The sequence below is a fragment of the Micropterus dolomieu genome, linkage group LG23 (genome assembly GCF_021292245.1).
Source record: "Micropterus dolomieu isolate WLL.071019.BEF.003 ecotype Adirondacks linkage group LG23, ASM2129224v1, whole genome shotgun sequence".
In the NCBI taxonomy this organism is placed as follows: domain Eukaryota; kingdom Metazoa; phylum Chordata; class Actinopteri; order Centrarchiformes; family Centrarchidae; genus Micropterus; species Micropterus dolomieu.
In genome coordinates this window covers 35,879,509-35,893,518 of record NC_060172.1, presented here as the reverse complement: position 1 = coordinate 35,893,518, position 14,010 = coordinate 35,879,509, and the positions used below count along the sequence as shown (strand labels likewise).

Below are 14,010 nucleotides of genomic sequence, written 5' to 3'. Positions count from 1 at the left end.
TCCTGTTGCCAGCAGGTGGCGCTATGACTGTCTGTGAATGTCAGCATGTACATGTGTTCAGGGCGGGACTCTAATCCTACATGTACAGTTTGGTCCAGATGTGAGCATGTACACTGAAGTTACGACAACTTCCGTGTCATGGCGAAGAGCTGATCTTTGACGCCACGCCACGGACACGCCCATTGACGAAAACTTGCAAATAGCACAACTTTTCATCTTCAATGCCTTTAGAAGGCACAGCACAAATTTGAGGTCGGTCGGACTAAATCCCTAGGAGGAGTTCGTTAAAGTACGAAGTGTGTAAATCATCCAAAATTTGACGTAAAATTCAAAATGGCCGACTTCCTGTTGATTTTAGGCTATGGCTCCAAGAGGCTTTTTTGTGCGTCTGGACAAGATACACGTACCACAGAAAATTCGTGCACGTACTGCTATGCAGATGACACCCAGCTCTACCTGTCCACCAAACCTACCACATCTCTCCCACCCACCTTCCTCTCTGATTGCCTAACGGAAATCAAATCCTGGTTCTCTTGCAACTTCCTCAAACTTAACAGTGACAAAACCAAGGTTCTCCTCCCCATCCATCCATCCATCCATCGTCAACCGCTTTCCTGCATACAGGGTCGCGGGGGGGCTGGAGCAAATCCCAGCTGACATCGGGTGCAAGGAAGCATGATACATGTCATTCTAAAAAAGGAGACAGCGATAGACTCTGCGACCTTGCCAACAGTAAAAATAAATAAGCATTAAATCATGCCATACTACATTTAAAAGCATTTTTATTGAAATGAGCGGCATAACGTCAGCTTACCTCCATCTAGCCTGTCAACATTACAATGCCGTCTCCAGTAGAGCTGAGTGCTGGTCGGAGCCATCGGAGGGAGGGGATCGTGGGCGTGGCCAGGCGGTCAATGCAAACCCATGATTGGTCAGTCAAACCCACCAATAGAATCTCTTATTTTGACCATTTTTGACTCACAAAACTTTTCAACTCTCTCACTTGCAAAACGGTTTAACCTGCAAAACTTTCTGACTCGCAAGGAAAACTTTTTGACTTGCAATCAAATAATATGACATAATAGCAATTAAAACTTTTTGTGACACAAAAGAGGCCTGTTTATTTTGAATTACAAACTTGATTTTTGATTGCAGTGCCATAAATATTCTCTCAAAACATTTTTTTGCTTGCATTAAAGAGACACAAAAATACCTTCATACCAGTGTACCAACTGTACAGATATCAGCTGTAAGCTAGCTAGCAGTGTGTGTTCACAGCTCAGACTATTACTGATCTCAAAAATTACCAGAAAGTTATTTTATTTTTTACCACAGAGCTCTCCTTTTTCTTTTCATTGTCTTATGCAGTCTTGTCTCTTCAGTCTCAACACGTACAGCTTCTCTGGAGCCACAGAGGGCATTATACAACTGATTGTAGTACTCCCCATAACTAGTTAACTGATTTAGAAAATCACACCCAAATTGTTAATGGAAACACATTTCACTCACTTTTAATAGGGGAACTGCAAAAAACACACGGAGTCCAACACAAACACAACACACTCATTTTTACTAATTTGTGATCTAGGAAAGTCCCTTCATGCACATATTTGTTTCCATGGTTACCAAATGATCCTGTATTATTATATAAATCACTGTTGTTTTATTGCACTCAACATGTGAGGCTTGAAAGCACCCATGAAGAAAAACAGGCTTTAACAAGTGTCACCTGACTGTACTGACAGCTGGGTGGACCAGAAGAAAGAGGATGACTGCATTGCCGTTCCCCTGTCCTGTACATGTGGGTGTGGTTACCACTGGAGGCATAAACGCTCAACTGCACAAATACACTTTGGACGGAAATCTAAGCAAGTTGGAGAAACTGCTGAAGAAGGGTATGTAACCTAGTTACTGTAATATTACTAGTATTTCTATTGTAAGTATACCAATAATACATCTAGGTTGGTATCATGCAAATAAAGATTAATTTAATACATAGATTGTATTAAAGAAGTGGACATACCTAGAGATGCACCAATTACAATTTTCTTGGCCGATTCTTATTTCAAGTTTTTGAAGTCTGATTCAAATTTTTTTTCATTCTAAGAACTATAACTGACAGCATACACAAAAATTTTTGTAACCTCTCTTTTTATTTCTTCATTAGGATCCCCATTAGCACCCGATAGGCATTAGCAATTCTTCCATTCAACTATGTTCTTTAAAAAACACTGACTATTAAATAACTTTTACATTTTCTCCCAAAAAAACTACAACAACTAGCGATTTGGACTTTTTCACCCGTGATTCCGTTTTTACGACAGTACTGTAGGTGAGCCATGTGGAGAAAACCCCTCTCCAGTGTATTTTTCTGAGACATTTTCTCACAGTGTTGATTACCCACATAGTTCGCCAAATATTTTTTGAGCTTAGTGGAGCTGAGGTGGAGCAGGTGAAAAGTTTCAGGTTCCTGGGAATCAGCATCACAGAGAACCTGACATGGTCATCTCTATGTTGGTAAAGAAAGCTCAGAAACGACTGTATAGCTTGAGGAAGCTTAACAAGGCCAAATTTCCACACCAAGTTCTTGTCAGCTTTTACAAAGGAGCAATAGAAAGCATCCTGACTGGAAACATCACCAACTGGCGGGATCCATGGCCCAGGACCGGAGGGCTCTGCAGCGGGTGATTAAAACTGCTCAGAAGATCATTGGTACCCATCTCCCGAGCATCAGTGATATTGGTGAGGTGAGGTGCCTGCGCAGAGCCCAAAGGATACTAAAAGACAGTACCCACCCAGCCACAGCCTGTTCACCATGCTGCATTCTGGGAAGAGATATGGAAATTTCTGCTGCCGCACCACCAGACTGCAGAGCAGCTTCTTCCCCCAAGCTATCAGGCTCTTAAACTCTTAATTCATCCTCAGCACTGATGATAGTTTATTTCTGTTTACCATTTTTCATAATTGATTCTTTATTAATGTATATTGTCTGCTATGTAGCAGAACGGAGTTACAAACTCAATTTCATGTAGTGGACCTACTCCAAATTCCTCTTTCCCTCATCAACTTTCAACAGACTGCTGAAGAGACCCCAACGGAAGGGGGGTGGAAAGGTTGCTTTCTCTAAGTGCTATTCCTGAGCAGCCTGATCATAAAACTGGCACCTTTTTGATTCCGAAGCTGATAACGCGGTGTCTGACTGTTAAACTGACAAAAGGGACACTAACCAACGATTAGCATTTCCCTGAACAGCCTATCAAAACTGCCCCCCCCCCACACATGTAACCGTGGCAACTGACCTTGCGCTGTGTTTCATTACCCCATCAAAGGGATACCCCCTTTACGCCTAAGTGTGACATAATCCAGGACAGCCGAACTTTAAATGAACAAAGACTGCAGTCTCCAAAGACCCCAAAGCCTTAACTGTTAAATCTTTTAGTTACTTTATTACGTTTGCCTCTATTTGAGTAGTTATGTTACCATGTTGTTGCTATCTGTTGTTGATATTAGTGCTGAAAAGAATCTAAATAAGTTACTTTTGCAGTGTTTTTATTTTCAGCAAGATTAAGGACACTCCTTCATCTCACGTGTAACCAATACTTGTTCCCAATACTTTCTCACACAATTCCTTTAGAAATGATGACAAAGAAATGTCATACTATACTCTTAATTATCCAGCTTGAATTCAAGGCTGAATTCCCCAGTTCCTAAGGAAATATTGTTTTGGATTAATCTAAGTTTAATTTATACATTAACGGCATTTCCGACGATGGTACACCATCGTCGGAAATGCCGTTAACAACCACAAAGGACGACTTAAACCTGACCCGAGACAGGGTCGGGAAGGCCCCCCACTGCAAGTTTCTTCCATAAGCCTTCCAGAGACGGACCCCGGAGAAATTCCCTGGCAGAGAAAGCGACTGGCAGGGACAGCTTTAAGTTGTCCTAACCGAGAACGCACGGACTCTGCTAGTGTGAGGCCGTTTCCCAGCAACCCGGCGGAATAAACACAAGCAGTAAGAACCAACAAACATTCTGTGGTCAGGGATGTCCCATAATGTTAATATTTTCTTTTTAACTCCTAAACTCATAGCTTACTTTAATTAGTTCTCCTCTGCCGTATGATTCAAATGCTTCCCACAATCGAACCTCCATTCTCATTGTTCAGCCATTGTTTATTTTCCCTGTATTTAACCACCCTTTTATATCGCTTTAGTTAGTTAATACATTCACTGTAATCAAGGAACCAAGAGAATTGACCCTTTAGATATGAGACTGACTGATTGATTTAAGATAACTTTATTAACTAACTGATCACTAGTAATAATTGTATAATTATTAAAAGCTACCTAGAGGTCCGGAGACTCTAGGATAATAACTCCGGTAGTGCCCCGAAATGAGAGATTTTTTATATATTCTGAATAGTAAAATTCATAATTGGGTATTAATTCTCATAAATTTGTTAAAATTCATAGCTAAGTTTTAGCCATGCTACATTCACTTTATAACATGTTATATTATGATAATAAACCTACCTACCTAGTAATTCCAAAAGTCATATGTCATCCTCCAAGCTTGTGCAGGCACACTGTCATGCCTTGTTAAAAACAAAACTATCATGCCACGTTACAAAAACTGTCACGCCTCATTAAGTGAGATCATCAACGACCTTTTGACAGATGCATCTACGGAGGAAATGAAATCTGAAGCTGAGGAGCGATGCCATCAGTGTTGCTGAAATGGTGAGTTGTGCACTGTGAAATGTTTCAAATGATTTATTCACACAAGTGAACTAACGTTAGTTGACAAGGTAAAAACGTTCTTTAATTAACATGACGTGTTGTCTGTGTGTGAGTGATGAGGCAGGTTTGAATCCAGCCATGGGTTTCTCTGTGTGGAGTTTGCATGTTCTTCAGTGTGTTTCAGTGTATAATATGATATTTCTAAATGTGTACGAGTATGAGTTTTGTAGATGTGTAATTAAGCTGCACAATCATAGGTCGTAGCTACTCTGATGATGAAAACTTATATACTGTATCAAAACTTTTGGTACATTTTCAATAAGGAGCATTGGCACCACAAGTGTGGCTTCTCTGCATGTTTTTGTGTTTTTTGCATGTTTTTGTCTCATTAATATGGAGGTCCTGAGAGCTCAATGCACTGAAACTTAAGAAGACACATTATACATACATATTATTTAACACATCTCAGACTGAACATCAGCAGACAGAGCATTATAAGCTCCATAAGTTGATCTCATGGCAGGGCTGGTGGTTATTCTGTTTAGGTTGGCTTTTGTTATAATTACATTTTCTTCTATACAGAAAGGAAGGACCTGAATCTGTGGAGGCCAGCCATTATTAAACATGTGTACTCGACTGCAGCTTCTTCCACTCTAACGGAGATGTGATGGTGAACCACGTTCAGAACATCCATGAACACAGCACGCTGGAACCAGTTATGACATACCGTTTACGGTTTGCGATTGAAATGATTAGTGGTCCAGTCTTCAGTGGTGCTAGTTGGTGCCTGGTTTAATTTGATTCCAGTGCCTCCAGAAATAAAATATTGTGGAGGTAAATTTCCCAGATTTTGCAAAGAGTTAGAATAATTTTATAAATGGAAATCACACCAACATTTGTACTGAAGGAAATCACAGTTAATTCTGTAGGGTAAAAAGTCTGTTATAAAACAGCCATTTTGGAGATTAAGAGTAAAAACACATGAACAAGACATTTTACAAATTACAAAAAACATTACTAGCTTCACGAAGATATAATTTATTGCAGGGCTGTTTTACTGGACTGTAATAGTTTTAACTTGGTGTGCCTTATTAACAGTGATTAACTAGTATTTACTGTACATGGATATTCTGTGCAATCAAAGCTAATGGCACTTTTTAGTCACAAGGTGGCAGTGTTGCCTCAACACTTCACACAATACAAGGAAGGACATAAATGTGAAACCAGCACAGAAGTCTTGGTTCGCGGTTTTGTGGTTAATATCTTTATTAATGAAGGCAAAGCCAGATCAGTCCTACAATTAATATTATCCTCGGCCAAAGACATACAGTCACATTTGTCTATTTTTAAGATATCTAAAAAGATATAGATGAAATCTGTTAAACAAATAGGTCTCAGCTTACGCTTGAGGTGTGACTTTTTTGTTCTCAACATTGCAAGATAGTATTTTGAAAATTGTCACTGTACTCAGTTAAAAGAATGTTCTGCGTGTATTTTCATGTGGAGCCAGTAGATGTTAAACTATTATTCTGTTAATAAAATCTTGAGAATTGTACAGCTTTGGTTTGCTCTCAAGTCTTTTCTAGTTTAAAATGGGCCAATTTTTTTATTTTGACCAAACAAATTTGGTACATCCACATAAATATTTTAAAAAGTTCCAATCTTGTGTCTGTGTTATTGTTAATTACAATTTATATATATTAGAATACATTAATAGTTTTATGTAAGATGTGTTCAACCATTAATGCACTATGCATCTGTTCAATATATAAATGATTATAACTGCAAAAAATGTGTAAATACATCCTTCTTCAGGACACAACACAAAGGTAAGGACTTCATCATGCGCCTGCCTTAGGCCATGCGGACAACCTGCCTGTAAGATGTACTATGGTAGTGTTTCTCAATGGGGGCGGTACTGATTGACATCTGCACAACAGGTGTGTTTATGTTGCTTTACCTGGGATGTGCTGTAAAATATCCACCGTGTCTGCGTCTTCTAACGTACCACCAGATGACGTCTCTCTCTCTCTCTTTGTATCTAGGCATCCAGTGCTTAAAATAAAGGGACACACACACTTAAAATGCAAACCAACAAACATGCCCTTAACGTTTTCTGGTGTGTTCCAGGTGTTGATGTGAACTGTTCAAATCACTTGGGGCAGACTCCATTGTACTGTGCTGCTCTGTTGGGCCAGGTGAAGGTGACGGAGCTACTCCTGCATTATGGAGCTGACCCCAACCAGTAAGTCTGGGACTGGCACTCATTCTAAGGATACTTAAATATGCCTTTTCTAAATCTAAATCTAAAATCTTGTTCATAAAGTTTGAATTATTTTGTTTTAAAAACAACAAAGGTGTTGACTTGAGTTGCATGACTTGGACTTGACTCATAAATCTGATGACTCTGACTCTGTGACTTAATATGGGGTAATATGGAGTTTTCAGTGGCCACTAGTGCTGCAGTTTAAAGATTGCAACCAGGTGTGTGCTCGTACGCGTGCTCTCTTGAACTCATGAGCGAACATAACCCGAAACACAACCGCTTTCATGTTCAGGCTCTGTTACTTCAACGTTCCCACCTCAGAGGCAGATCAGCACTGGCTCTGTTCCTTTCATACAGCGCAGCGAGACACTGGCATATTGGCACGATAGTCCCGGGAAAAAAAGGCAGTGTGAGAGCTACTATAGAGACAGGGAGACAGCTTCACACAACATGCTGGAAACTCAGGTAAACTCCCACTGCAATGTTACAGTTATGTTTTTCTCAGCTAGAGGTTGAAATAATCCATGCTCGTTACATGATAACGTTACATTTACTGCATTTAGCCAATTCATTGGCGTTAGCTCACCTGTATGCTTTTCAGTAATGTTACTACTGTAAAACTTTGATTAATAGCCCAGGCTTTTATTTGCTAAAGTCACTGAATTGACCCTGCCTTTATTTGGGACAGGCGTCCATATGGGACAGGCCTTTAATTCTTTTCGCACAAAACAGAAATAGACTACTATGAAACAGTTTATTTATTTCAAACAGAATATTACTTGTATAAAAATGATCCAATAATAACATATACATGTCATTCATTTGATCTAGCTCCGACAGACGGCTTATGCGCTTTTATTTTGTAGGTAGCAATGTAACGAAAACAACAACATGGTGCAGGATGAGAAAAATACAAGGTACAAGGTTTATTTGTCATTATACAGCACAAGGCTGCATAACGTAACAATAAAGTGTGTCAGAAGTTAGCAGACAGAGAGCGATGGACTTCACATGACAGGATTCACAACTTGGATTAATTTTTATGAAAAGCTGTTTGGATTCTTTTGACCGGTGGACTCTTAAAGACTAAAGGAAGATAAATAATCAAGGAAGGGACACATTCGGACTTAGCGCTTCAAAAGTAACACGAGTCAGCACTTTTATTTCCTTTTCATCTCTTGTACCAGGTAAATCTTAGGCTTTGGGGCTTGTTGTTTCCGTTAAATGAACTGAGCGATTGATTTGTGGAGAATCTAACCGATCTAACGATGTGTAGCATGTCCATACTGACATAAGCTTTTGATCATACATTTAAACATTAATATTTGCATTAACGATCTAAGCAGCTTAGAAGCAGCTAAAGCAGGCGACACTGCAGGGTTTAAGGTTTTATACATACAAAGAACTTCTATAAAAACCAGACAAGGCTTTTAATGGGGACCTGCGTTTATTTATCAAAATGTGTTCCCACACCAGGCCAGTAAACGGGCCAGTAAGCAGCTATTTGGAGCTATTAATTGAAGTTTTAAGGTATTTGTGTATCAAAGGAGGCTCAGCAATGTCGACACAGCTAAATATAGTGAAGAAGATGTGTACCTGAGTATCAGTAAAACGACAATAAATCTAAATTGAACGTTACAAAGCAAACAGCAGTAGGACCTAAAGTAGCTGGCTGCTCCTGCCTTGCATCAAGGCTAGTAAATGAATCGTTCCACATTTGGTTTGTTCCATATCATCCTTTCTTGCAGGCTAAATCAACACTTTGACATACTGTAATACCAGTAGTATACAGGATAGTAATATGTGTCGTGTTAGCTGGTGAAGTAATGTGGAAAGCCATAACAATATATTGCACCGGATAACATTAGCAACGGCTCGGCGTTAGTCAGCGCGCTAACATGACACTTACCGTGTTTCTCCAGACTCTCTGATGTGTTTTCATCGACATCATCTGAACCTCACCTAGAGTTTATGTGGAGTCTGTTTTTTTTGCTGGGAGTTGTTTTATGGTGTTAGTGGACTGCATGTCTGCCGTGTTGTCGCTGTAGTCAGAGTGAGGCTCGGGAGCACGCACAGGGCTGAATCCGACCTTTGTGAAGAGCCACAAGATCTAGGAAGAACACCAAAACTTTTTCAACATCCCTGTGTTTTTTAACCCCAAAGACATATACTGATCCACCTGAAAGACCTCACATCCAAACAAAACAAAAGCAATCTAGTACATGCTGTTCAATGCACTGAAAAATGCACAGACCTGTATACTGGCAACAACCACCACACAACGCATGGCTCAGCCCAACACAGAAGGGCCAACTCCTAGGGACCTCAAGACTCAAGACAACAAAGTGGTGTTCCACTTGATTTTAACCCACCTTGGATAGGGATGGGACCCAGACACAGAACATCAAGGCAGAGCAGGTTTAGTTTAGCTGTGTTTTATTAACAGTGAAACAAAAGTTGTACACTGGCAGCAGTCTGACAATAGCAAACAAATCAAAAAGGGAAGAAACAAGAGCAAGGGCAAGTGTCTCAGGCAGCCAGCCAGAGGGCTGGACAGGGCCTGAGCAGGAAACCTCAGGTGTGTGGCCTGGTCCAGAAGATGATCAAGAGGCAGGACCAAAGGGTGAGCCGGTCCATTAAGGCAACCAGTAGGCAAGCGGCCTAGGTGCAACCACTCTGGAGGTCGGGCAGAAAGCTGGCAGCAAAGACGTGATTAACCCCTTTAAAGGTCGTGAAGATGAAAGATCCTCTCAGGAGGAACTGCTCTGGATGACAGCAGTGTGATTGGAAAACAGGATCAGAGGCTGAAGTGTGGGATCAGGGCCCAGCAACTGGCGATCTGAGTGGAGGCTGGTGACAAGGCAGCAGAACTGGAGGCAGACGACAGGGCACAAGGACTATTGGCCGGTGAGACAGAGGCAAGACCGGAGGCTGGTGAGAGGGCAGCAAGACTGGAGGCCGGCGAAACAGGAGGGGGCTGAAGCACAGGATCAGGTGACTACTGCAGCTCATCAGGATCAGCAGCTCAGAAACTGGTAACATCTGAAGTTCTTGCTCAGAGGATTGCTGTAGTGCAGGAACGGGCAGAAAATTATTGAAGCTCAGAAGGAACAGGAAGTTGCTGCAACTCAGGAGGAACAGGTGACCAATGCAGAACAGGTTCCGAAAATTGCTGCATCACCGGAACAGAAAACAGGGACTGGTGACAGCCTCCATATGATGCGCCAACACATACAATAAGTGGGTCTGATGTAGGCTACTCTCACGTGGGCAACGCGCCTCCTTGTTTACAAAGCAAAAGAAGGAGAAATTTTAATCTGCCAGTGTGTTTTACGTAAGCACAGCGCGCTGGCTCGGCTAATAGCAAATTGTTGAAACAAGCAACAAGATTCAGTAAGAGAAACTAAATTCAGATCTGATAAACGATATCAAACATAGAACCAGTAATACAATACTGTACTTCTAAAGGTTATAAAATTGGAAAAAGTGTTTTTGGAACTGTAAACTGTGGGACAGGGCATGTAATGTTTAGGACAGGAAATGCAAAGTCTAGGAGATGGACTTGACTTGAGACTTGTTGGTCTTGACTTAGGACTTTATTCAGATCTTCCTAGCCAAGCCTTACAAAACAATAACTTTGTCACACCTCTGCTGTTTACATCAACTGTCTTACAACAAAGAGAATGATAGCTATCAGGTGACAGTATATTAACATATAAACAACTTTCTTCTAGTCGCTGTGAGGACTGGAGCACCCCAGTTCATGCAGGCGTATTCTCCTGTAACCCTTCAGTAGTGAGTAGCTTGCTGGATGCTGGAGGAGATTTAAGACTCCATGATGTGGAAGGCAGGACGCCCTTTGACTGGCTCAGGGCTGCGAAGCAGGAAGGCAGCGCCAGGGTAAGCTGCCGAGTGGAAACAGCTCAATTTTGTGTCCATGTTCTCTAATATGCATAGATGCAACAACAGTGTGACGGGTGAAAGAGCTATTCCAGGGATTGCATATCCATTAACAAACAGTCAAAGAAGCGGACACTGAGATATCCTGACTCTTATTCCCTAGTTTGGGTCAAACACTGAATTCTACAATTGCTCTGAGGTGGGAATACACTGAGATATGTACTGAACTTTCTTCTAGTTCGAGATCTAGTTCTGACAATTCTGGTGCCTGTTTTACGGTACACAGTGGACAAGCATTGAAAAACAGAATGATAAGTTGAGACTTTCATTCTTAAGTTGCTGTCATGCCGTATGTATAATATTTTTCTTGATAATTTATTCATCTGCACAGTTAGCATGGATGGACACTGAAAATAAATAGAGAAAGTACTGGTCAAATTATTACTGTGGGTGTTCTCTTCTGGAAAATAGTTTTTATAGACTTTCTAGTATGAGAAGAATCTCCTCAACAACTTTCACAGTGTTCCTAGATTATTAAACTGGTTTTGTGCATAAGATGATTGAAATAATACATTCATTACAGTGATCTTAGATTGTGGAACAAGACACACATCTCTCTGCATGCTGCATCCCTTAATCTGACAGCATTCACCTCAGACTTGTGCCATGTTAACAGTGATACAGAAATGTTATAGGCCCCAGCTTCAAGATTGTTGTCGTGACTTTTCAGTAAAAATGACATTTTCAGAGATGAGACCAGCATTACTGGTCTGATTAACTGGTCTAATCCATCTGATTAATGTATCATTAGATGCAAGACTTCCTGGGGAGATGCATCTCTTCGATGCAACAGCTGTGTCAGAGCCCAGGCGTGACAAAACTCCACTGTAGGCCGTCCCACATCTCAGCCTCCATCTTGTTACACCCTGTATCTTTGCTGGATCGCATGAAATCACGGTATGTTGTACTACATATATACAGCGTCATATTGTTTCATGTTCAGTGCATTCATGTTTTTGCATTGCTTTGACCTTTCTCTTTAGGCCCACCTTTTTCACACAACACTAAATGGTCGTCATTTAGGCCTACATGTCTTTCATGTGAATATTGGTTAAAATCATAGGCTGTATATAAGAAATGGATGTAGTCATCATGACGTCATCCGTTGGTTTGTGGACTGCTGTTTTGAAGCATTGAGTATGGCCGATGCCATGTTGAGTTTTTGCAACCAGGAAGTGCCCGGAAGTGACCATATTTGGATGAGACGGTGGAGCTAACGGCTGTGTGCGGAGCTAGCTTGCTTGCTTAGCTAGGTGCAACTGTAACTCACGTTAACTGTCATATTAACAGGGCTGATAACTTTGTCTAGCGAACAACAGTCTTAAAACTAAATGTACTCACCAGAGAAAGTGAACAGCCAACTCCTAATAAGCTTTTTCAACGGCGCTGGTTAAAATTTACACAGTGCCGAGGGTATGAGTTGGCTCTAGCCTGATGGACAGGTCGCCATGGTAACGACTTGTCAATCATAGATAATCCCGCCCTGAAACATACTCTCCTTAATGGTCTGTTTTAAAATAAAGGGGACCATAATTTACTAAATGAACATCATGCTGTATTGAAGAAGACTTGAAACTAGTGACTGAGACCATAAACTCATCAGGAAAGTGTTTACTGGGGTATTTATTCAGCTGAGAAGTAGGGTCATTTTTACATTATTTCTAATGGAACTGGACTTCTTTTTGCAACCAGAAGAGTCGCCCCCTGCTGGCCGTTCAAAAGAATGCAGGTTTCAGGGACTTCCGCTTTGGAGTCACGTCTCAGACCAGAAGCTTCCTGCTTGGTTAAAATGCATCTCAATCATTACCCTCAGCACCACTTCAACAGCCAAGAGACTTGCTTGTCAACAGCGTAAAAAAATGCCCAAATGCAGTGTTGATGTAAGCTAGTACTCACTGGCATGCAGTACAGGCAATTCTACATTTTACTCTTTGGCGTACCAGGACTTTTTCTTACGTACTGGTACCTCACAAGCTGTTGGTACTCTTGTCTTCCCTCTCCACCGGTGGATACAGACTAGTGATCTAAGATAAGATCCAGTGCTTTTATCCAAGCGTGTGGATAAAGTTTCTCATCAATGTCACTTCTTTTAAACTGACCACAGCCTCGATGGGGTGGGACATTAAAAAAAGTTTGACGTGGTGCTACAGCAATTTTCTTGCACAAGGATTTAATAATGAGAACAAGGTACCATAATTAAACTGCTGGAACTGGAATTAAAATTATACTAGTGGTAAGCTATAGGATCCTTTTATCTGAAATTATAATACCTACGCTAACATTAGCACTAATCAAACAAGACAGAAAACAAAATGTTACAAATAGGCCTATAAACAATCTGTAGGCAGATTCTAGCCAAGTAAAATTTGTGGGAATAATTGTCTCTCTTCTTGAGAGCAACACGTTCCTCTTGTTATGTTTTACTAAAATTATTGTTGTAATACAAATTGTTGTCCACCTACTGCAGTTGTCCGTCTGTCTCCTGCCCCCACTGTCCTCTTTATTGAAAAACAAAATATGGTTACACTGTGTGTGTATGTGTGTGTGTATGTGTGCTTGTGAGAGAGAAGTATACATGACATTCCATCAAACTCATTTTTGACAGCTATTTCCGGTCCCACCCCCCCACCGGATGTCTGTATGTAACTGATAAGAGGGGTGCATCCTGTCCCGCCCCAACCGGAAATATGTCTGTATGTAACTGATAAGAGGGGTGCATCCTGTCCCGCCCAAACGGAAATATGTCTGTGTGTAACTGATAAGAGGGTTGCGTACATCCTTCCATTGTGTGTTTTTCATTGATTTAAAGACTTTATTAAGTAATACAACTTGAATGAATTAACTAGGAGGTGTTTGTGACAATAAATTTATCATTAAAAAAGTATAGCAGTGAGTTATAAGTAAAAGGAGGAATCTCCGGGGCCAGCAAAGGATCAGTAGGAGGTTTCTTTGGAATCAAGTCAGTCTTTATTATTAAACAAGTGAAGAATAAATTGAAATAATGACAGTAAAGCAGTAAAATGGTATAACGGTGAGTAAAAA

At 40.8% G+C, this 14,010-nt stretch overlaps 1 protein-coding gene and 1 long non-coding RNA gene across 9 annotated transcripts in view; both read left to right on the top strand.

The window, feature by feature from the left end:
- The window catches only part of LOC123962713 (inactive serine/threonine-protein kinase TEX14-like), a 94,274-nt gene that overhangs the window by 2,047 nt on the left and 78,217 nt on the right, over positions 1–14,010 (top strand). For 5 of the 8 annotated variants that reach the window (XR_006823040.1, XR_006823041.1, XM_046038959.1 and 2 more), the window contains exons 2-5: positions 1,746–1,895; positions 6,873–6,987; positions 10,743–10,908; positions 11,720–11,865. Coding sequence is in view for 5 of the 8 variants with exons in the window: in XM_046038959.1 (XP_045894915.1) it covers positions 1,769–1,895; positions 6,873–6,987; positions 10,743–10,908; positions 11,720–11,865 (554 nt within the window). In the remaining 3 variants the exon portion in view is untranslated. Of the gene's footprint in view, positions 1–1,745; positions 1,896–6,872; positions 6,988–10,742; positions 10,909–11,719; positions 11,866–14,010 lie in introns of those variants that run through there. The other 3 variants (XM_046038961.1, XM_046038962.1, XM_046038963.1) reach the window with 3 other exon arrangements.
- On the top strand, positions 3,799–6,282 carry LOC123962716. The gene is made up of 3 exons (XR_006823042.1): positions 3,799–4,016; positions 4,680–4,742; positions 5,325–6,282. It is a non-coding gene; the product is annotated as an uncharacterized LOC123962716 (long non-coding RNA).